The sequence below is a fragment of the Nicotiana tomentosiformis genome, chromosome 1 (assembly GCF_000390325.3).
Source record: "Nicotiana tomentosiformis chromosome 1, ASM39032v3, whole genome shotgun sequence".
NCBI lineage: Eukaryota > Viridiplantae > Streptophyta > Magnoliopsida > Solanales > Solanaceae > Nicotiana > Nicotiana tomentosiformis.
The window spans coordinates 89,811,176-89,833,296 of NC_090812.1; the positions used below are offsets into that span (position 1 = coordinate 89,811,176).

The window sequence follows — 22,121 nt, forward strand, 5'->3', positions numbered from 1 at the left end:
TAAGCATTTGCTACTAGGAAAACCTTTAAACAAATTCTATGATCAAGTTTTCAAAGCTCTACTGGATGGATACGGATGTTGATTAATGACTTTAACCTCTTGAAAAGTACTACTCAGAAAAAGTTAATTATGACGTGGCTGCTGCTTTATATTGCATGTCAACTTGTCAAGCATTTCATTTTTTTCCAACTTAACTTGTTAAGCATTCATTCTTTTCCCTATCCATAAAATAAATAACATTAAGCTTTAACAATCCAAGTTCAAGTAAAAGTTGTCAAACCACAGGGTAACAAATGACGTGTGTTAAAACTGCAGAAACGAGGTAAAATCTAGGCGAAAAGAGAAGAAATGAAAAAGAAAAAAAAAAGGAACCACACAAAGGGCTTGCTAGAATTTTAATTAAAAATTAATAAGACAAAACTGAAAGTACATAACTAACCAACATCTGCCTAATTACATAGGATATGACTCTTCTACTATACATGCAATAATTAACTTCTTTCCCTTTTTTGTCGTCGTTGATTCGGGTGGTTGTGTGTGTGGAGGGGGACAAGGCAAGCTTGATTTCTTTTGATCTTACAACTCATGTAGATATACCTTTGGTTTTGTTTTCACTCTACAAAATCTCAGATGAAAAAAAGGAAGACTCATGCATCCGCTATGTCAATTGGTCCCTCGTTAGAGGATATCCAGCAGGTTAAATAAGGACATGAATTTCATTGATCTAAAGATGACGCAGAGAAGGATGGGTGCTGGTTTTAAGAGAGGATTGTCTTTTGAAGATAACTTTTAAGGAAGTTGTTCATTGGTACCTTCATGAAAGTACTGCTTGTTGTTTACTCAGCTCTTGGGCTTTCCTCCTGTTAGATTCAAGAATAATGAGGAGTGCTGTAACGTCCGCAGGATTAACTCCACCAACTCTACTTGCTTGCCCAATTGTTTGCGGCCTAACCTGTATGCATAAAGAAGATACGATCATGTTAAATGTCAGGCAACTGTCAAAAGACCCAGTCCTACAACCAAGATCTCTCTCTTTGTCAAGACAAAGTACAGGGATGCCAATGAAGAACTAAGAGAAGAAAGAAAGGAGGATCATGACATCATCTTTGCCATCATTACCAGACAATTAAATTTATACCAAGTACTTAATACCATTGCCTCAATTATGCACCTGGAATAGGTGCATCCAATATTAGTTTGACTTATAATGAAAATGTTAGAAAAACAAGTGACAAGTTAACTTGAGGGAGAAAACATCAGTTTCTCAATTACTAATCCTTTGTGTATCATGGTCTTCCTAATCATCCCCTCATTTTTTCTTTCAACCTCCCGTTGTGGAAATACATATACGGAAATAAACAGTAAAAGCCCCATACAGTGATCTTTTGAAACAGCTTCAAGCTATCATGACAATTCACCAATCTTGGGGGTAAACAATCTCTATTGCTTATGTTCACTTTTTTTCACCAATTGAAGGAGTCATTGAACTGTGGAAGTTGTATCCAATTATATTATTGGTGGATGGTATCAAACATTTCAGAACATCTAAATAAAGAAATTGTATCATAGAAATTTTAATAGAGAGTATTTAGGCACAATATGTCATCTTTGCAGAAAGATCTAAACCAGTGAGCTTGTAAAAAGTATCAGGCAAATAACTAAAAATTTGCACACACAAGAAGACTACAGTGCTATGCAAATGAGGCAGAAAATACCTTTGAGAGTTTTTCACGTGCTTCAAGTGACAAAGTCATCATCGCATAATAATCTATGTCCTCGGGAATTGGTTTGTGCTGTTGGTGAACCATCTACAAGCAGAAAATCAACACCGCAAAGATATGAGACACCGATCCGTTAGAGATATAGAGGCTTTTGAAAGCGGAGCAATGGAGGTTTAACAGACCATCGAGTGCCTGCAGATACAATAAAAAGAGCCAAAGTGAATCATTGTTTACCTGTTGGAGTTGGCTCTGCTGGCGCACAATGAAGCCTTCGTATTTGATATCAATCTCTACACACTGTTTCTCCATCCTGGACAGGGTGGGATTTCCAAACCCATGCTTATCAAAAACTTCATATTGTATATGTGGTTTCTTAAGCAGGCTCTCTAATGTTGATGAATCCCTTACTGGCTGACCAGAGAGTAGAGTAATTTCAGCAGCCAACTCTCCACCTGGAAGCAAATGAAACAGGCATTTAGTTTGACAGGAAATTCAAATGAGCAAAAGACTTCAGATATTTACCTCTAGAATTATGATTTATGTATAAGCACAAGCAATTAGGTTATCACAATATTATGTCCCCCAACGAGCATAGGGACAAGGAAAGGAAACAATGCTGACCTGAAGTTCTAACCGTTTTCAACCGCTTTTTCTCCTCTGAAATACGAGCTTGCTTGTCCTGGTACATCGTCCACCTTCTATCGTCTATTAAACCGATTTCACGACCAAGGGGAGTGAGTCGGCTATCCGCATTATCAGACCGAAGAAGCAGACGATGTTCTGAGCGGCTGAAGGTATATTAGACTATTAGCAAGTAGAATTATCCGGGCAGATAAGAACTATCATCTTCAATTACACAAGATTTCTCAGTAACATTAATAACAGGTTATGCACTTAGTTATAAGCAAATAGATTTACACAGAAAGATAGAGCTATCATTGACAATTAGTCAAGATTTCTCAGTAACGCTAATAATAGGTCATGCGCCTTGATCATAGGTTTTCATCTTCTTCCCTGTCTCCCCACCCCCGCGGCTCCCTTCGAGCAAACTCAGTCGTCGCCCGAATTTTGATCTGTTGAAGGCATCATCACGACTAATACAGCTTTGTTACTTTCTGTTGAAGATTCTCTAACAGCTTAAAGTACTTTTAGATGAAATGGTCTAACAATTCAACATGGTACCAGAGCCAGACCCAATTCTATTTCCAGTTCCCCAATGTTAGGTTCCCATGTTATATTGTCCACACACCAGATGTCAAGTCCTGCGCATGCGGGTGTGTGTTAAGTGTCCCAACTTGGCTGAGGGAATCGATTGTTTTCTATTTATTTGTGATGACCCAAAATGTCATCTTTAAAGTTAATAATTAATTATGTGTTCTAAGACCTCGAAAAGCACTATTTATCATTCCCCGACTTGCGTGCGCAGTCCGTAAAATTTTCCGGAAAGTTTTTATGTGAAATATGGATTAAAATGTGAATTAGAGCATTAAAACTCAACTGAGTTGACTTTGGTCAACATTTTGAGCAAAAGGACTCGGATCAATGTTTTGACAGTTCTGGTAGGTCTGCATCGTGATTTGGGCGTATGCCCGGAATCAAATTCCGAGGTCCCTAGCTCGAGATATGTAATTTTGATGAAAAATTAAAAGTTTAAGTTCAAATAGTGACCGAATGTCGAATTATGTGCAAACGACCCCAGAATAGAATTTTGATGATTTCAACAGCTCCGTATGATGATTTTGGACTTAGAAGCGTGATCAGAATTTTATTTGAAAGTCCGTAGTGAAATTAGGCTTGAAATGGCTAAAATAGGAATTTAAAGTTTGGAAGTTTGACCGGGGAGTTGACTTTTTGATATCGGGGTCGGAATCCAGTTCCAAAACTTTTCATAGCTTCGTTATGTCATTTATGACTTGTGTGCAAAATTTGAGGTCAATCAGACTTAATTTGATAGGTTTCGACATCGAATGTAGAAGTTGGAAATTCTTAAGTTTCATTAAGCTTGAATTGGGGTGTGATTTGTGATTTTAAGCGTTGTTTGATGGGATTTGAGGTTTCAAATAAGTTCGTATGATGTTATAGGACTTGCTGGTGTATTTGGTTAAGGTCCCGAGGGCCTCAGGTGAGTTTCGGATGGTTAACGGATAAAAAGTTGGACTTAAAACAGCTGCTAGCTGCGATCGAGCCCCATGATCAAGCCCTAGGATCGAGGGCCATGATCGAGCCCCAGGATCGAGGGCCATGATCGAGCCCCAGGATCGAGCTCCATGATCGAGGTCCAGGTTTGAAGGCAGCCTGGACAGATCTGTAAGTTATAAAAACAAGGGACTTCGTCCCATTTGCCATTTTTGACGAATTGGAGCTTGAGAAGAGGCGATTTTGATATATTTTCAAGGAAAAACATTAGGGTAAGTGATTCTAACTCGGATTTGGTCAATATACACGAATATATCATTGTTTTCACCATTTAATTAGTGCTTTGAGATTGAAATTTTGAGAAACTTTTAGAAATCTCATAGAAACGAATTTTTGAGATTTCGGTGTCGATTCGGAGTCGGATTTGAGTGAAAATGGTATGGTTGGACTCGTAATCGAATGGGTTGTCGGATTTTGTGAGTTTCGCCGGATTCCGAGACGTGGGCCCCACGGGCTATTTTTGAGCTAATTTCGGATTTTATTGAAAATATAGTATTTTCTTATGAAATTGATTTCTATAATTTTTGTTGACTGTATCGAATTAATTATGACTAGATTCGAGTCGATCAAAGTCGGAAAATCGAGGAAAAAGCATATTACTTGGTTAAATTGGAGCAAGTCGAGGTAAGTGACTTGTCTAACTTTGTGTGGGGTAAATTTTCCCTAGAATTGATAATTGTAATGTGTGGAAGGTCGTATACACGAGGTGACGAATGTGTACACGGGCTAAATGTGAAAGGTTATGTTTTTAAATTGTGTAGATCACTATTGCGCATTAATTAAATTATTTTATTTCGTTATGTTATTCATCATTGATTTAATGTTTATACTTTAAATTTGCTTGACTTTTTCCTGCTAATTGTTTTATCTATTTAGTTGAAGCTTGGTTTCTTTTATTCTGTGCATTATTTGAAGGGTGATTTTCCTTAAATTAACAACAACAACAACAACCCAGTATAATCCCACAAGTGGGGTCTGGGGAGGGTAGTGTGTACGCAGACCTTACCCCTACCCTGTGATAGAGAGGCTGTTTCCAATAGACCCCCGGCATCCTTCCCTCCAAGAACTACCCACCTTGCTCTTGGGGTGACTCGAACTCACAACCTCTTGGTTGGAAGTAGAGGGTGCTTACCATCAGAGCAACCCACCTTAAATTAAATATTATTAATATAAATTATTTGACATTTTAAATTTGGTATTTAAGCAGTGTATTAAAATTTTAAAATATTATTTTGTTGAGTTATTTATTCCCGAATATTTTGTAAGATTTCCGTACTCATTGTGATGGAGCCGTGAGCTCTTTATTGTGGAATATTATTGATGATTTATTTTGGCATGAGCCGTAAGCTCTTTATTGTGGAAAAATATTGTTGTTGAATTATTTTGGCAAGTTAAATTGTTTGAGCACTTGAGGTGCAAATTGTGATATATTGCGATATTGATACGCATGCGGTGGTATAAGGTCTGGGTATTGAAACGCATGCGGTGAGATAAGGGTGGCTTGATACGTGTGGCTAGTAGGGGGAACTACTAGAAGTCATGCGGTGTGATAAGGATGGCTAAAACGCGGGATGCTATTTCGGAAAAAATGTTTTCTTTAAAATAAATTGTAAAGGCGCCCGCGATGAGATAAGGAAATGAGATATTATGAATTTATTTATGATTTGGGACTACGAGGCGGTACCTCGTGAGTGCCCTTATTGATATTGATTTATGGCCACAGTTGCCTTTGATTATTTGTTGTGATTTTCTTAAAGTTGAAAGGAATTTTGTTTTGATTCCACGAGATATTATTTGTCATTATTTTGAGTAATTAAATGGTGACATGCTACTTGATTCATTTCCATTGTCATTTTATTTTATTATATTGTTAAACATTTTACCATGCCATTATTATTTTTCAGTAGGGCCTGACCTGACCTCGTCACTACTCTATCGAGGCTAGGCTTGGCACTTACTGGGTACCGCTGTGGTGTACTCATACTACGCTTCTGCACATCTTTTTGTGCAGATCCAGGTACTCCATACCAGCCCCGACATCAGTGAGTTACCTGTACACGGAGACTTCGAAGTATATCTGCCAGCGTCCGCAGACTTCGGAGTCCCCTTCTATCATTATTATGTTGCTTTCTTACTTTCTTTAGACCTTGATATATATAGAGACATTAAGGATAAATTCTTAGAAGCTTGTGACTTATTTTTACCGGGTTTTGGGAGTTGAAATTGTTTGAATTGTAGTTTATTTATTTCAGATATTTATTATTATTCCGCATTGATAGGCTTACCTAGTATTAAAGACTAGGTGCCATCACGACATCCTACAGAGGGAATTTGGGGTCGTGACATTATTGGTCTTTGGCGATCCCTCGCCTCACAAGCTAGCTTTTTGGGTTGAGTTAGGCTCAGGATCCATTTTCTTAACATTGTTTTTCTGCCGGACTCATCTCTATTCTTGGTTTTCCCAATGTTATAGGCCCCTACATTATATTGTCCACACACTAAATGTCAAGTCGTTGATGTGCAAAGTGTCCCCTATTGGTGGGGGAAACTGTTGTCTCCTTATATGGTCTTGGACAAACTCCACCTCATGAGGTACCTTTTGGGGGTAAGTTAGGCCCATGGTTCATTTTCTTAACACCTCCGTTCATACTTAGAACAATGACACGTTTTCCAACCAACAATCAGTGCAAAGAAAATTCTGATTTTACTTATCAAAAGAACGGCAGAAAGAAATATATCATTGGATTCTCTATCAATAGAACAGCAGAAAGAAAAATATTATTTTTTATAAGAACCTTCATGCAAGCTGCATGAACTGAAATATAAATCTGAAAGGTACTTTTTTTTCAAAAATAAATAAGAGGTTGGTAGGAAAAGCAACAGCTGTACATAAACATGAAAAAATACTTCAGCAGAAGGCACACGGGAATAATAGATGTCTACAACAATGTGAAAGGCATCACTATTTCTTTATCTTTTTCTTCTTTTTGTTTCTGCTCATGTATGTCTTACTCAGAATAGAGCATTGAGGTCTATAAAGACGAGGAACGATGCACCTTGCTTACAGATGGTCCAGAGAAAAAAATTGAGTATCCAATAACAATGACAAATAGGAAATGGCTTGGCCAACAGCAACATGGAAATTAAAAGCAGACAAATCTAAGGCATAGAGTAGCTCACGAGAAAAAAAAAATGTTGTAAATTATCTTCAAAAAGGTATCGTAGATCTCCTAACTCATTGCTGCAGTTTATATAGCTGGTTAATACTGTTAAACAAAAGTTAAGCAAATTGAGGTGTGACATCACTTAAACACACAAATAACGTGTTCTGTTACTTTGAACAATAATGTGCAACCACAAGAATGTTGTAGTTTCAATCAGTTAACTTAGCAGCGAGCAAATCATAACTATGAAATGATCGTTCTTACTTCACTTTACCTTGTTAACATGCGATAAGGCTCTCGAAGATCTTTGGTTACAAGATCATCGATCAACGTCCCTATAAAACTACTTTCTCTCTCAAGAACAATAAGTTGCTTTCCATCTGAGTGTCTAGCTGCATTAATTCCAGATATAATCCCCTACATCAAAAGAAAAAATAACCAAAAGAGGCTTAGAAGAGCTTATCGGATAATCATGACGTCCTAGTTAAAAAGCAGGAGCTAGTAAACATTCTTACATCTATTGGATATATAGATCAAATATATAAACTGAAGTGAGCATCATCGAAGTATAAAAACCTGGGCAGCAGCTTCTTCATAGCCAGTTGTCCCATTTATCTGGCCAGAAAAGAAAAGACCCTCGATCTTTTTAGTCATTAGGGACCTGGAGCACTGATAAGCCGGCAAGTAATCATACTCTACCGCATAGGCTGGCCTGAGCATTGTACAGTTCTCAAGTCCGGGTAATGTTCGTAAAAGAGGCAATTGTAGTCTCTCCGGTAAACCAGTAGAGAATCCCTACAAAAGAACGGATCATTACACTGTGCAAATGGCAAAGGAGCTTTACACAGCAATAAAGTGATATCTAGCATTATCTTATTTCCATGAGAGAGGGAACTAAGGAAATGAATTTTAACTTTAAGAAATTAGCCAGCAGAGAGCTTTAGAGAAAGTAGGGTACTGCATATTTTCCTACCAACACATCTCCATCGGTTCTCGGAAATGACCAAGTCATAGCAAATTGAAACTAATTTCATGGTTATCGCTAACTGGCATAACCTTAGCACATTACACCAGAAATAGGTAACAGACTTGAACTCAATGTTTTGAAAAGCGAAACGCACAAAAAGCCGGCAAACCTGCACATAGAGCTCAGGAACACTTCGACCCTCAGGTTCAAGGAATATTTGATGCGACTCTTTATCTTGAAATCTTACAATCTGAAATAGTAAAAAAGATAATCATATTTCACGTGGCAGAAATCAAAAGAAAATAAGAACAGATAAATTCTCCAATCTGGAGCCACGATATTTGAATGAGTGCATTAGGTACTAAACTCACGTCAACTAACACTGATCATAGCAAACTTTGTAACAAGCAAGGAATTACCCTCCACTCACTAGAATAACTATTAATACCATTAGCAGATGCTATTATCAGAGGGAATTAAATCTTCCCTCCGCCTACTTTCTTTTCCCTCCAATAGCATAAGGGGTTTTCAAGTCAAGTCATATAATAACTACTAAGAAATTTCAGTAGTATCAATTACCTCCTGTTGAAACGTTGGGATGTAGCTTTTTTGCAGGTGGAACAAAAAGGCACAACATTAACGCTTCATTGAGATCATGATCCATAAGATTCTTAGTTCATGCTTCGGAAATAGATAGTAGCCTATTTTACCAATTCCACCATCTTAACAGAGCATTTAACAACATAGAATAACACCATTCTAAGTGATAACTAATTTGCAGAATCCATGACGGATATCCATTTTAGTCATTTAATAATGTGAAATGAGATTTTATCACATACCATATAAATCAACTTTGCCTCAATTACTCTAACCAAATACTGAACCGCACATTGATATTATCTTCCCAAGAAAGTAGACAAGCAACTTTGAAATGTTAAATGCCTAAATGTAATAATCCACCCTTTTTGTTGCCATTTGAATTGAGTCAAAGTAACATGAATATCTGGAAAAATAAGATGGAGATAAAATGTCTAAAGTTCCAAATTTATCTGCACTTTATTTGCAATCCTCTATAACTCGAAATAAAGATATGCTGATATAAATTTTTCCGTGTAAGGAAAGCAAAGTCCAAAGGAAGATTAATCCTAGCTGTTTCACATTTTTTGGCTAAGAAAGATACTGCGTTCTCACATTAGCAAACGCAAGCAATCCATGTATTAGGTGACATTAACAAGAAGATAAGAGCTTGAATGGAGAATTAAGTATGAGATGCATCAAAACCAGAGGGAAGCTACATAATCTGCAACAGCATACGATACCTTATCCTCAATGGAGGGGCAGTATCGAGGGCCCTTAGCTTCCACCCACCCTCCGTAAGTAGGAGTCTCATGCAAATTATCTCTAATTATCTGATGAGTACTCTTTGTGGTACGTGTAAGGTAGCAGCACATCTGTTCCCTTTCTATATGATAATTAGTATCAAAACTGAACCAGCTTACCTGAGGATTAATGATAAATATTAGAATACATGAATGTAGGCATGAGCATGTATACATACATAGAAATTGCTGATGAAGAAAATCTAATTATTTTTTAAGTGAACCTTATCAACAAATACATAGCACAGACTAAACAGAATTTCAAGCCTCCCAAATTTTAAACCCTCATGAGACAAAATGAAGGCAACAAGTAAAATAAAAGCTTACAAGTAGCTATCTATCAAGAATGCAAATCCCCCCACGTATACATACTTTTCTATACAGTCCATCCTGCAGGAGAGGGGGGATCTGGATATTGTGTAACTTGTATCATATAGCACATAGGACCCGGAAACACATGCTTGCAGTTTTGCATTACATATAAAGTTGCTCATAATAAATTGGTTTTTGCTCAGACAATTTTAACAGCTATTATCAGTAAAAATCAAGAAATAACTGTCGGACTAGGGAAACAAAGTATTAAATGTTGACTATCAGAGTACTTTTGCAGGAGATCCTAAATCAGATCTAGGCTTATAGATATCCAGAAATTTAGAAAATAACAAGTTTCTCCATGAGACAACTCAAACAATGATCACATGCACTTGGAAGTGATCCTAGCTTATACAACATACTACTTAATAAAAGAAATTTGCAACTCATCCACAAAATACATTGTCATAAGTAATATGCTACTGGATTGCACACGCAATTCAGCATGGTTAGAGTCGCATAGATGACACATAAGTATACAGAACCTACATATTAAGAATAAGCAGAAGGACCTCTTCGTCGCCATATTGGGGCTCCAATCCTGAGAAATCTACAGTACGACTGTCCACACGAGAAGGAGTTCCTGTTTTTAGCCTATCAGTCTCAAAGCCAAGGCGCTGCAAGTTTTCTGTTAGACCAATGGAAGCTGATTCACCAGCTCTTCCTGCAGGCATTGAAGTTCTCCCAACCCAAATTTTCCCACTCATAAAGGTCCCTGTCGTCAGAATCACCGAAGGTGCATAGAAGTTCATGCCAAAGAAAGTACAGACCCCCTCAATGTTGTCATTTTTCCCCAACAAAATATCTGTTACCATTGCCTCTCTAATAAAGAGGTTTGGGGTGCTGGAAATGGGAGCCACGAGTTAGGCACGGAAGATATGACAGCCACCAAATATGTTTGAGACACACAATTTCAACACAATGGAATAACTTGCAAAGTTGCACCAATGCACAAGGAATTAATTGATTTCCTCTACACTTCTCAGTTTTCTGGAAAGTAAATAGATGTTTATAGCTCATTTCCTTCTTTTTTAATACCCAACTTCTTGCAGGGGTACATGTAAATATATTTCCAATAGTTCGTTAAAGGGAGACATTGTGCAACTTTAGCTGAGAAGCATATAAGATTTTACTAGAAATAGCATCCAAGATGCCAACATAGTATACAAAGTGATCCTTGAACCTCTATAGCGTGGACCAGAATTTACTAAGCTATCATCTTTATTTCTTCAGGAATAATAGATCAAAGCTTAAGAAAAAAGTATAATCATATAAAACAAGACCTATTTAGCACTCATAAAATACTTATTTCACTGTGTCGTGCAAAATGAATGCAGGATAAGTGGTAACTGCAGTAGCATGACAAAGAAAAGTTACTGAATGTATTATGGCCTCAATGAAGTTTATCTGCCCACGCGAAAGTAGCATTTTTTTTAAAGCATATAAAGTTTTACTAGAAAGACAAGTATCTAAGATGCCAGCATACTATATACAAAGTGATCCGTGAATTTCTGTAGCATACTATATACAAAGTGATCTGTGAATCTCTGTAGCATGGACCAGATATTACTAAGCATTTATCTGTATTTCTCCAAGGACAATCAATCCAAGCTTAAGAAAAAAGTTCATAATCATATAGGACAGGACCTATTTAGCACTCATAAATACTTGTTTCATTGTGTAGTTCAAAATGAAACATAGGGTAAGTGGAAACTGTAGTCGCATGACAAAGACAAGTTACTCAATGTATTAATGCCTCAATGAAATTTATCTGCCCCATGTTCGTAAAAATTTTAAAGCAGCTTAATAAGCACATATGTCCATGATGTTAAAATCTTTGATCAGCTTACTGATGAGCACAAGTCATTCTTGATAACAACTGTATTCTGTGTTGGGACAATAAACTTACCTCTCAACAATCTTTTTCATTTCTATAGCATATTCTCTCTTATCTGTCTGTGCACGTAACGCCCAAACAGCAGGGCCCCTAGAGATGTTAAGAACACGTTTCTGCAAATAGCACCTATTGGAAAGATAAGCTTTCATCAGTCTCCTGAATAACGATAGGAGGATTTAAGAAAATATAACTCCAAAAGCATCATTATACAAGAATAGGCATCATTAGATATCTAATGTTTTGATAGAATGATCATAAGGAAACCCAATTTGTTGCTACAATGTTAATTAAAACTCAACCTTGAGGCGAAAAAGACATCCTCTCCATTTCCTAATTACCTTCGAAACTTGTTCCAAAAATGTTTTACTGCTGACCAAGCTACTTTATTCATTGTTTTCTTTTTCCCGGAATCCGCATTTATCTTAGTTCTTCAGCTATTATTCCTTTCAAACATACATCAATTTATAAGCCCTCCAGGCTGGTTTATAGTATTTTTGTCCCCGATATTTTCTAAGAGCTTAAACTTGATGCCAAAATTTAATCAGTTTCCTTTTTGTTTCTCATTTTTCCTGAGTTGAAAACAAAAACGCTTCCATTGAGCTGGTTACCAAACAAGAAAACAGATGAATTTTTAATAGCAGCTGGAGTACTAAGGTTTACCTATCAGCAATTTTTCCAATTTCACCACCCAGGGCGTCGACTTCATGCACCAGCTGAGACTTGGCTGGCCCACCAACTGCCGGATTACATGGCTGCATTGAATTCAATATAGTAAGACTACAATCAACAACAACAACAACAACCCAGTATAATCCCACTGGTGGGGTCTGGGGAGGGTAGTGTGTACGCAGACCTTACCCCTACCCTAGGGTAGAGAGGCTGCTTCCGATATACCCTCGGCTCCCTCCTTCCAAGAACTCCCCACCTTGCTCTTGGGGTGACTCGAACTCACAACCTCTTGGTTGGAAGTGGAGGGTGCTCACCACTAGAGCAACCCACTCTTGTCAGATAGTAAGACTACAATCATGAGATGAAAAGCAGATTCAGATATAAAAACCATCCTTGGGTTGGAAACATTAAGTCCCTGAACTATAGCTTATTGTAGATTACAGAAAACCACAAAAAAAGTAAAAACAATAACTAGCCTCAGTTCCAAACAAGTTGAGGTCGGCTATATCAATCCTCACTGACCACGTCACTCCATTTAAATCATCTCGTGCTAATATTATGCAAATACAAACAGAAAGTACTAGAAGTTGTGTATATTTTCCAAATATATAAACCTAAGAAAGGTTAAACTACTCATAGAGAGCATAAAACCTACAGTAAAAGTGCTAACATCTAAAACATATTCTCAACTAACATGTATCACCTATATATAGAACACAAGAAAGGTAAAAACAGAAACATAAAACACTATAGTTTAACTTGAACAACACTGTAAAAAGGGCACTGTAGTACAAAAATCATATAAGAGTGTTCATGAGAGAAGTTTTTCCTTCTCTGTTTGAGTCCATAATTTCAGCACAAGAAAATATCACAGAACTTATGAAACAAATTTACACGTTGTCTTTTTTGAAAGCAGCAATCGAAACATAACATCACAAATTTACAAGTTGTCCCTCGGAAAGCAACAACCGAAGTCCATCCATTCCAACCTTTTATCATGATCAGGTAAAAGTAGATTTCATTATGTTCCAACTTATTTGCCACTGTGCACTTACTGAGGGTCAATATGACCATTTTATGGAGCTAACTGAGATTAGATTAATTCATTCTTTTAAAATAAAATTAAAAATTCCTATAAGCCACAACTTTCCTCATCTAACAATGGCCAAAGAAAACATCTTAAGATGTTAGTCAAAATTCAACACCAACGAACAGAAAGTTCATTGCACATAATAAAATTAGTCCAAAAACCAGAAAGTACGAATAACTGTTACCTGCCATGCTATGCGATCAATATTAAGAGTAAGAAGGAGAGTTTTCGCCCCTAATCGTGCTGAAGCAAGGGCAGCTTCACACCCTGCGTGGCCTCCTCCCACCACAATCACATCATATCTTTCATCACCCACTTCACTGTAACTATTTAAGCCTGCCAATTTTTGTTAATTCATCAGACATTGTTTTCTCGAAAACATGATTAGATACTACACTAATTATGATTAATGACGCAGATTTTTTCATAACTCATGGGAATCATTAGTACCCAACCATAATGTTGTCTCTTTTGGCTTCTCAAGAGCCAAACAATAATCTTTGATGTAAATTTAAATGCACTAGGTGGTCATGTTACAATGGCACAAAAGAAATAACTAAAATAAATTTTCATGTTGTTCCTAATTTAACTGTCCAAAAAATCAAATGTACATGATACTAATGAATATCAAATGATCCTACAAGCAAGAGAGAATTTTAAATTGAACTTACAGTTTTCAATGAATAAATATGATTCTCAAAAGAATATTTATATGAAGAATTAAGTCTTCTTAAGAGGCACTTTGTACTTACTGCTGGACTGAGAAGTCGAGGCTACGACAGAGAAAGAGCGGCTAGAGGAGGAGTAGAGAGTGCAGAAGCTACCGGAAAACCGGAAGCTCTGGTATAATCTAACGACTTGGGCTTGCCGATGCTTATGAAGAAATGGAAAGGATAAACAGCGAGGAACTTGAGAAGCGAACCGGCTCCAGTTCAGAGAAAGAGCGGTCGCCATTGGAATTAAGAGGTGCAATGCTGTTGAAGCTCGGATATGGAGAGATAATTTCTTTTGGAGCCCCCCTGTTTTGCATAAGTTTTTCTGTACACCCCAATGTTTCTCTAGTTACAATGTGTTCCGTCCACCAAATTCTATATTTTAAATTGAAGTTGTAACTGTTAGGATTAAATTCATAACCAAACAATTATTTGGAAAAAAAATTATTTGAAGTTTTATTCATAGACAAATGCTCGGGAGTTGTTGGAAACAACAAACAGCAATGACAATAATTTTTCCGGAATTGACTTTAAGATTTCATCTTTTTTCTTTTCTTTTTACCAGATTTGGTACCATTCAAATTTGAAGCTTGATAAGTCTAAAATGTATATTTATCAGTGTCATTTTCTGGCTATTTTAGTTTAGTTCTGAGTACTACTGTGCTCTATTTGCACATTATTTCATTAAGTGTCCACCAAAAAGTACTATTTTAGAGTTGAATTGACATCTTTTTACTCATCAAAAAAGTTCAAATATTATTTTTAACATATTATTACACACATATACCGAATATACTACAATATTTAAATTAAAATTTCAAATCATTTCTACTTTTTTTTGTTTTAAGAATGTCAAATTTTCAAATCATTTCACTTGAATTCCATAGAAGTAAATCTAGGTCCTACATAATGAAACACGATTGTTTTATTCAACATTTCAACTCAGCTGCATCCAAAATGGTCAGAGAACAATAAATACCAAGTTGCTATTGCTTCATCAGATAACCCTTAACATTATATATACTGGTATATTTTCAAGTGCAAAGAATTATGTCGCTAAAAAAATCAAAAGAAGAAAAAAGAACTAACCAAAAAAGAAACTTTCTCGCTCACATCAATACACTGAACCATTCATGGACACTGAATAAGAACTTCGCTCAAATAGCAGACTCCATCCCACTAAGAAAAAAGAACGAAAAGGAAACGATTAAAGCTTTTTCTGCTTTCCCTCTCCCTCTGTTTGCTCCCAATCCCAAAATATGCTGCAGGATATTCTTCACAAGAAAACCAAAACGGAATAGCAATATCTAAAATATTTCTCATATGCTGTTTCCTCCCATGGCAATAGCTGGAGATATGACCACCACCCTAAACATCTTCTTGTTGCTCCTTTCACCAAGGCTTTCATGCTCTGGCTTCATGCTGCTCTAAAGGTTTTTGATAAACGATGATAGTATTCAATTTGCTGCATCCACAAAGAAAATAGCAGTATAATAGGAGACAATGATTGGATTTAGCACAAGATGGCAAATGCCTTAACACTAAATGACACCAGGAAACTAAATCAGTTGTACCTTGTCGGAGACAGATGGAGAAATTTTCTCCAAAGCCCGTTTGAAATGTGACTCCTTGATAGTTGATGATGTGTCACCACAACTTGTATCTAATGCTCTCAATTTATCTTCCAGTGCAACCATTGCAGCTTCATTCATCTAGCAAATTTAAGCAGTTGGTAAAAGTCACACCTTTGATAAAATTACCAACCATGAAAAAAAAGATATGACAAGTTCCACTGGGGAGATAAAAGCAGGTAAAACAAGCAGTTAGAAGAAAAGATGAACAAACCAGTGCTGACAGGTCTGCTCCACTAAAATTTTTACAAGCATCATCTCTTCCAATGGTCATCAAGTCGACACTAGTATCTATAGGTTTTTTCCGGGCAAGAGTTTTTAAAATTAGTCCACGCTCATCTGGACTAGGTAGAGGGACATATAGGAATCTCCCTAACCTTCCAGGTCGAAGAATAGCTTGGTCCATAACTTCAGGCCTGCAAACATGATTAAGATAAGAACCAAACATAGGATGTGAATTATTTACTTTGAATCTCCATTCCAAAAACCAAAGGCACATAATATCCAGAAGAACGAAAAACACCTATTTGTAGCACCAATCACGTAAACACCTTTTCTCTGATCTGCACCATCTAGTTCTATTAGTAGCTGCAATAATTAGAGAAGATTCACACTTGCAAAGGTTAAGAAGAATACAATGTCAACTTTTGTCAAGAACATATGCTCAATCATACAAACCTGATTCAAAAGCCTTTCAACAACCCAACCTCCTTCCTTACCACGCTTAGTTGTCAATGCATCTATCTGTAAAAAATTAAAGAGAAAAAAGTTGACAACCAAGTGTTTCTCAAAAAGTTTCTATACTTTGTTTCCTATCATTATTTTTTTGGGTACTAAACCATCACCACAAATGTCGCTCTTGCATCTGAACACTGTACATGTATCAGACTTTGGAGCAAGCATCTTATAAGTGCCTGGAATTTTGAAAGTTTCTATTTTTGTTTTATTTTTACTATTATTAATTTTGGGTACTGAAGCAACACTGTAAAACACTCTTTCCTATCAGAACACTATACAACGTATTGGACTTTGTAGCAAACATCTTACAGGTGCACACAAATTTTCAAAGGAAATAAAAGTGAGTCAAAGCTTCTGCAGTGCTTTTGAAGGTGGAAGGACTCAGGGAAATGAAAAGATGACGGATATTAGACAGAAGTGTGAGAGTTTTAAGTGAGAAGTACCTCATCGAAGAATAGAATGCATGGAGCGCATGTTCTTGCACGAGTAAATAATGTCCGGATAGCTAACTCACTTTCACCAACATACTTGTTCAGAATTTCAGGTCCCTGGATGGACATCAGTAAATGAGATATCAGTCATGCCCCAGTCGTGCAAAACATCAACAAAAGCAGTCATTAGGAAAAGAGAAATTTGCAGGAACCTTAATGTGTATAAAATTTGCTCCAGCTTTATTAGCAACAGCCTTGGCAATTAACGTTTTACCGCAACCTGGGGGACCATAAAGCAAGAATCCTGTTTCCGATTCCGCTCCAAAATGCTGAAATATGGAACAGCTTTCAGAAGTTTCATACTAGCATACTCATAAGAAAAATTAAGTAATTAACAGACAATTTGAAGTCAAGGCACTAAAAAGCCAGCACAGAGCTGGTTCTAACTTGGAAACTTTTGCATTCATCAACTGATAGCTTATTAAACGTGGAACACAAAGGATGCTTGTTAAAGGAAATGCATTGAATTACAACCAAAGGGCGAGCATTATTTTGTTAGTGAATCCTCCTACCTAATAGCAATGTTCCCGATGAACATAAATCACATTGGACACTTGGGAGCAAGAACACAATTTTACATAATTAAGAAAGAATACAACTGTTACACCAACAAGAACACGGTCTTCTAGCACATTAAGATGTTCAGGAGTGGGAGAAGATAATGGAAATGCTCTTCACTTCTCAAAAATGATCTAAAGATCATGGTCTAAAGATGGAAACAAAACTCCACCTTAACAAAAGATCATGCCACAGAAAACTTCATTAAAGATGGAAACAAAACTCCACCTTAACATTCATGGTCTAAAGATCCTTTGGGATGGAATAAACAGCCAGCTTAAACTTGAGCAAAGAAAGAGATAAATGCCCAAAGAAAAAAACACGGAAAGAAAAAACACCCAACTATATATAAAGTGAAAGGAAAAAGTCAGAACATAAGGAAGTCCGAAATGAAGGTTATAAAGCCAATCAGCTGACACACCAGTGCGGTATTAATATCTGAATATTCAATATAATTTAAGATAATTACTGACCATGTAATCTTCAGGATTCGCTATACAACTGACAATGGAACGTTGAAACTCATGCCGTAACGAATCAAGGCCTCCAACATCTTCCCAATTTACATTTGGGATAGCGGAGAAACCCTCTCTTCTAGATGAGGGTTGAACCAATTTAGCTGCTTCCTGCAAATTATCATATGAGTTATTAACAGGCTATATGAAACAGATCGTTTCAGATTTTACATGGAAGATAATCACATGCCCAGGAAAAGAGCATCAGATACTAGATCATAAAAATAATAAGATGTATAGTAACCATGCCAAACTTAAATCTTTTTTTCCGATAACGGTGGTTCGGGTGGTTCAGGGCCAACTTGTGTGTACCTTGATTAATTCTGCTACTTCCAAACAAAAAATTCTTCAGTGACTCCATCCACCAAGGACTTAGAAAAATGGGAAGAAATCACCTAACCTTTTTTTTTGCCTCGTTGCAATTTGAACCCTCGTCTCCCATGGTCCATTCTAGATTTATTGACCTTTCTAGGATATATCCTTGATTGCTTTACCCGTATTGTTCAATTCTCTTAACACCTATAAGCTTCATGTGATAATGCTCTTAAAGGATGATGTACCCTCCTTACACTGCCAAACTTGATCTTGAATTCATAGTTTAAAAGGAGGGTGCATCATCCTTTAAGAGCGTTATCATATGAAGCTTATATACATTAAGAGAATTAAACAACACAGATAAAGCAACGTATTATACATATTTAACTGTGAAACCCAAAATCAATCATTAAAATCTTGGAAAATGTAGAAAAGCTGATTTCTGACTACGCATGTAAATGAAAAATCATGGTTCTTCTACTTGCTTAGGCTGGTGGGGTGGGTGGGTGGGGTTGAGCATCTGTAGTTTCAGCAGAGAGGATATAAAATGCCAAATGCCAGTTACATATAACAATTTACGGGTCACAAGCTACGGTATATCTCTCATAAAGGTAAATCTAGATGCATTATACCTCAAAATCAGCCATATTAATGCTGAGCTTTTCCATCTCTTCAGGTGACCATGGTTTTCTCCACCAATCTTCCGCATCTTCACCATCTACCAAGTCTCTTGAAACCTCAACCTTCCTCGCGTCTAGTATCCTCTTCATTGCCAAGTTACCTGCCTTGTTAGTTAGAGCAGCCAAGTCTGCTCCAACAAATCCTGGGGTTGACCTAGCTATCTTCATGAGATCAAATGCACCTTCAACTCTTAGGTTACGTGTAAGCACAGATAAAATCTGCACCCTTGCACTTTCATCTGGAATACCCAAAGCGATTTCACGGTCAAATCGTCCAGGCCTCCTCAATGCTGGGTCAATAGCGTCAGGTCTATTTGTGGCCGCAATTACTAGGACATAACCAGGTCCGCCATTAGATCCCCCTGATTTCGATTCACTGTTTCTTTTATCAGTAGGTATTGTAGTCCCCTTTGCATCATCATCAGGTTTTGAAAGTCTATATGACTCATCCATGCACGTCATCAGCTGTGTTACAATACGCCGCTCCATTTCTCTCTGTAAATTTTCTCTTTTGGAAGCGATTGCGTCAATCTCATCAATAAACACAATAGATGGTGCTGTCCGGTATGCTTTTGAGAACAGTTCCCTTATGTTCTCTTCTGATGCACCTGAAATGGAGAATTACCATATTAGAATGCCTCGAATGAACAATAGATACCCAAACAAATTGACAACAATAAGAACAGGCACACAATAAAACTCATAACACTCAAGACTGCCATTATACTGAATGATGCACCATAATTGCTGCTAAAATAGAGAAAATAACAAATATATGTGTTGCCAAGATTACAATGTCAGAAAACTTATGGGGAACCCAATAGCTTTTGGCTTGGACCCTATATACATGCAAGAAAATCCATTAAACCGGTGCAACTAATATATCTCAAACCCAGTAAATCAAATGGACTAAGGTAGAATCTCGAACTTGAACCCACAAGGGGGGGCACACAAAAAGGATAAATTTTGGAAAGGCTTCAAATGTTAGTAACTCTATGATACAAAATGCGTGCTAATAGAACATACTGATAGCATGAACAAATCAAGCATCAAACAATTAGCTTCACCTTTAATTCCAGAGACCAAGGGGGGACACACAAAAAGGATAAATTTTGGAAAGGCTTCAAATGTTAGTAACTCTATGATACAAAATGCATGCTAATAGAACATACTGATAACATGAACAAATCAAGCATCAAACAATTAGCTTCACCTTAATTCCAGAGACCAAATCTGCGATAAACCATGCTCGCAAAGATAGAATAATATTATTAATGTGAACGAAACAACAAGATCAGAGAATCAGCTTTTACCTGAAATTCCAGAGACCAACTCAGTAGCAGAAAGCTTGTAAAATGGGACTCCAGTCTCATTGGCAATAGCATGAGCTAGCTTAGTTTTGCCACAGCCAGGTGGGCCGTGGAAGAGTATCCCTGACATGGGCCTAACTCCAAGATGCTTAGTCAGCTGAGGATGGTACAATGGAACAATAACCTCCATCTTCAATTCCTCCAACACTCCATCCATTCCTCCTAAATCCTTAAACCTTGGCCCATCATCACCATTCCCATCATTTTCACCAATCTTTTCCCCCTCTCGGGCCTCTCCTCCTCCGCCTCCTAAATCGCTCGTGGCTCCGTTTCTTCGTTGTCCTCCTTTTGACATATTAATTTTCTTCCCTTTTTCTTCATTATTGTCGTGAACCACCTCGTATTCAATCTTTTTTGACCTGGGAGTATTATTCACCTGTTTATTGTACGTATGTCGAAGCATGCACTTCATTAAATCGGGCTTTTCTTCCAATTTCTCACCGTAAATAGCGTCAGAAGACGACGAAGAGTAAGAATCATCGCTTTCGGAGGTGGTCGCGAGAGTCGACGACTCTCCGTCAGTTTCCTGCTTCTTTCTTTGGCTGTTCATTATGTGTTTCTTCTCAAGGAGCTGCAAACGCTGCTCGCTGCTGTCTCTTTTTGGCTTCTTTCTCGGAGGCGTTACTTCGTCAGTTGGATTAGGGTTAGGGTTCCGAAGTTGGAGAACAGTTTGGACCTGTCTGGTGAGATCTTGCAGCTTAGAGCGGGAATACTTATGATAAGTTGAACGGAGGTGGTCGACGAGTTCTTCAACGGAGAGGAAATCATCCTTACATGACTCAATGTGGCGGCGAAGCTCGCCTGAAACTGGCCCGCTGCCGCTGCGTCCTCTCCTTCCCATCGTCTTTTCCGGCAGCCGCCGACGCCTACTGCTAATTTTTTCTGAGACGAGTTTTTCACAACAATTTGGCTAATAAAGGTTTATTCTTCCCTTTGGGCTTTAAGTTCTGAAAAGGGCCAATAATGCCCCTATGGTATTGAAATGACTTATAAATGCCATGTGTTAACCTTTTAGTCTAAACGTACCCTTAACATTCTATTTTGGACCCATACATACCCCTCAAACTAACGGACCAACCCAGATGAAATTTTGGATATTTAAAATAGCCACCACAATAAAAACTGAACCATACGAATTCCCTTTTCTTTTTTGTGTGTATTTTTCATGTTTTCATCTCTTTATAATATCATTTTTTTATTTTAAATCAAAAAAAAAGGGCAATCAGTAAAAATATTTGCATGAATAACAATGATTGTAGTGTGATAGAAAAAATCTCTTCATCCATGAATCTCTCATTTTTGAGTCTTGTGAATAAAACAATCCTAATAGAAAAAGTTTCCCATAATGTACCTAACACAGCCACAACCCTTAATTTTAATATATGAAGTCCAAATATTATATATTGTATCTCATACGACCTATAATCTCTAACACTATTTTTAGTTTCTATACGCTAATCGCTACTACAATATTTAGCTTTATTTAAGCATGGAAAATTCATGGCACCTAATTCTCCTCATCCTCCCCACAAGGATTTATGGAAGTTGAGGTTGTTTGGTGACTATAATGGACTTTCGATGCTAGAGATTATATAATAAAACTATAGATAATCTAAAAATATTGTGCATTGGTGAGATTTGTATTAGCTTCA

At 37.2% G+C, this 22,121-nt stretch overlaps 2 protein-coding genes across 2 annotated transcripts; both read right to left on the reverse strand.

Moving 5' to 3' along the window:
• Positions 1–384: 384 nt before the first annotated feature.
• On the reverse strand, positions 385–14,497 carry LOC117276820 (uncharacterized). Its single transcript, XM_070187333.1, has 13 exons — positions 14,211–14,497; positions 13,643–13,794; positions 12,360–12,451; positions 11,712–11,825; positions 10,315–10,645; positions 9,371–9,550; positions 8,218–8,298; positions 7,658–7,876; positions 7,356–7,498; positions 2,343–2,509; positions 1,956–2,173; positions 1,716–1,808; positions 385–952 (listed from the first exon to the last, which is right to left on the reverse strand). Exons 1-13 carry the CDS (start codon positions 14,410–14,412, stop codon positions 815–817), a joined length of 2,130 nt encoding a protein of 709 aa, XP_070043434.1. The 5' UTR covers positions 14,413–14,497; the 3' UTR covers positions 385–814.
• Positions 14,498–15,168: 671 nt separating this feature from the next.
• On the reverse strand, positions 15,169–21,394 carry LOC104096525 (cell division control protein 48 homolog C-like). The gene is made up of 10 exons (XM_009602911.4): positions 20,413–21,394; positions 19,052–19,707; positions 18,063–18,215; positions 17,184–17,300; positions 16,984–17,088; positions 16,481–16,546; positions 16,326–16,390; positions 16,017–16,218; positions 15,746–15,883; positions 15,169–15,636 (listed from the first exon to the last, which is right to left on the reverse strand). The coding sequence occupies exons 1-10, from the start codon at positions 21,308–21,310 to the stop codon at positions 15,589–15,591; spliced, it is 2,448 nt and encodes an 815-aa protein (XP_009601206.1). The 5' UTR covers positions 21,311–21,394; the 3' UTR covers positions 15,169–15,588.
• Between the last annotated feature and the right edge of the window lie 727 nt (positions 21,395–22,121).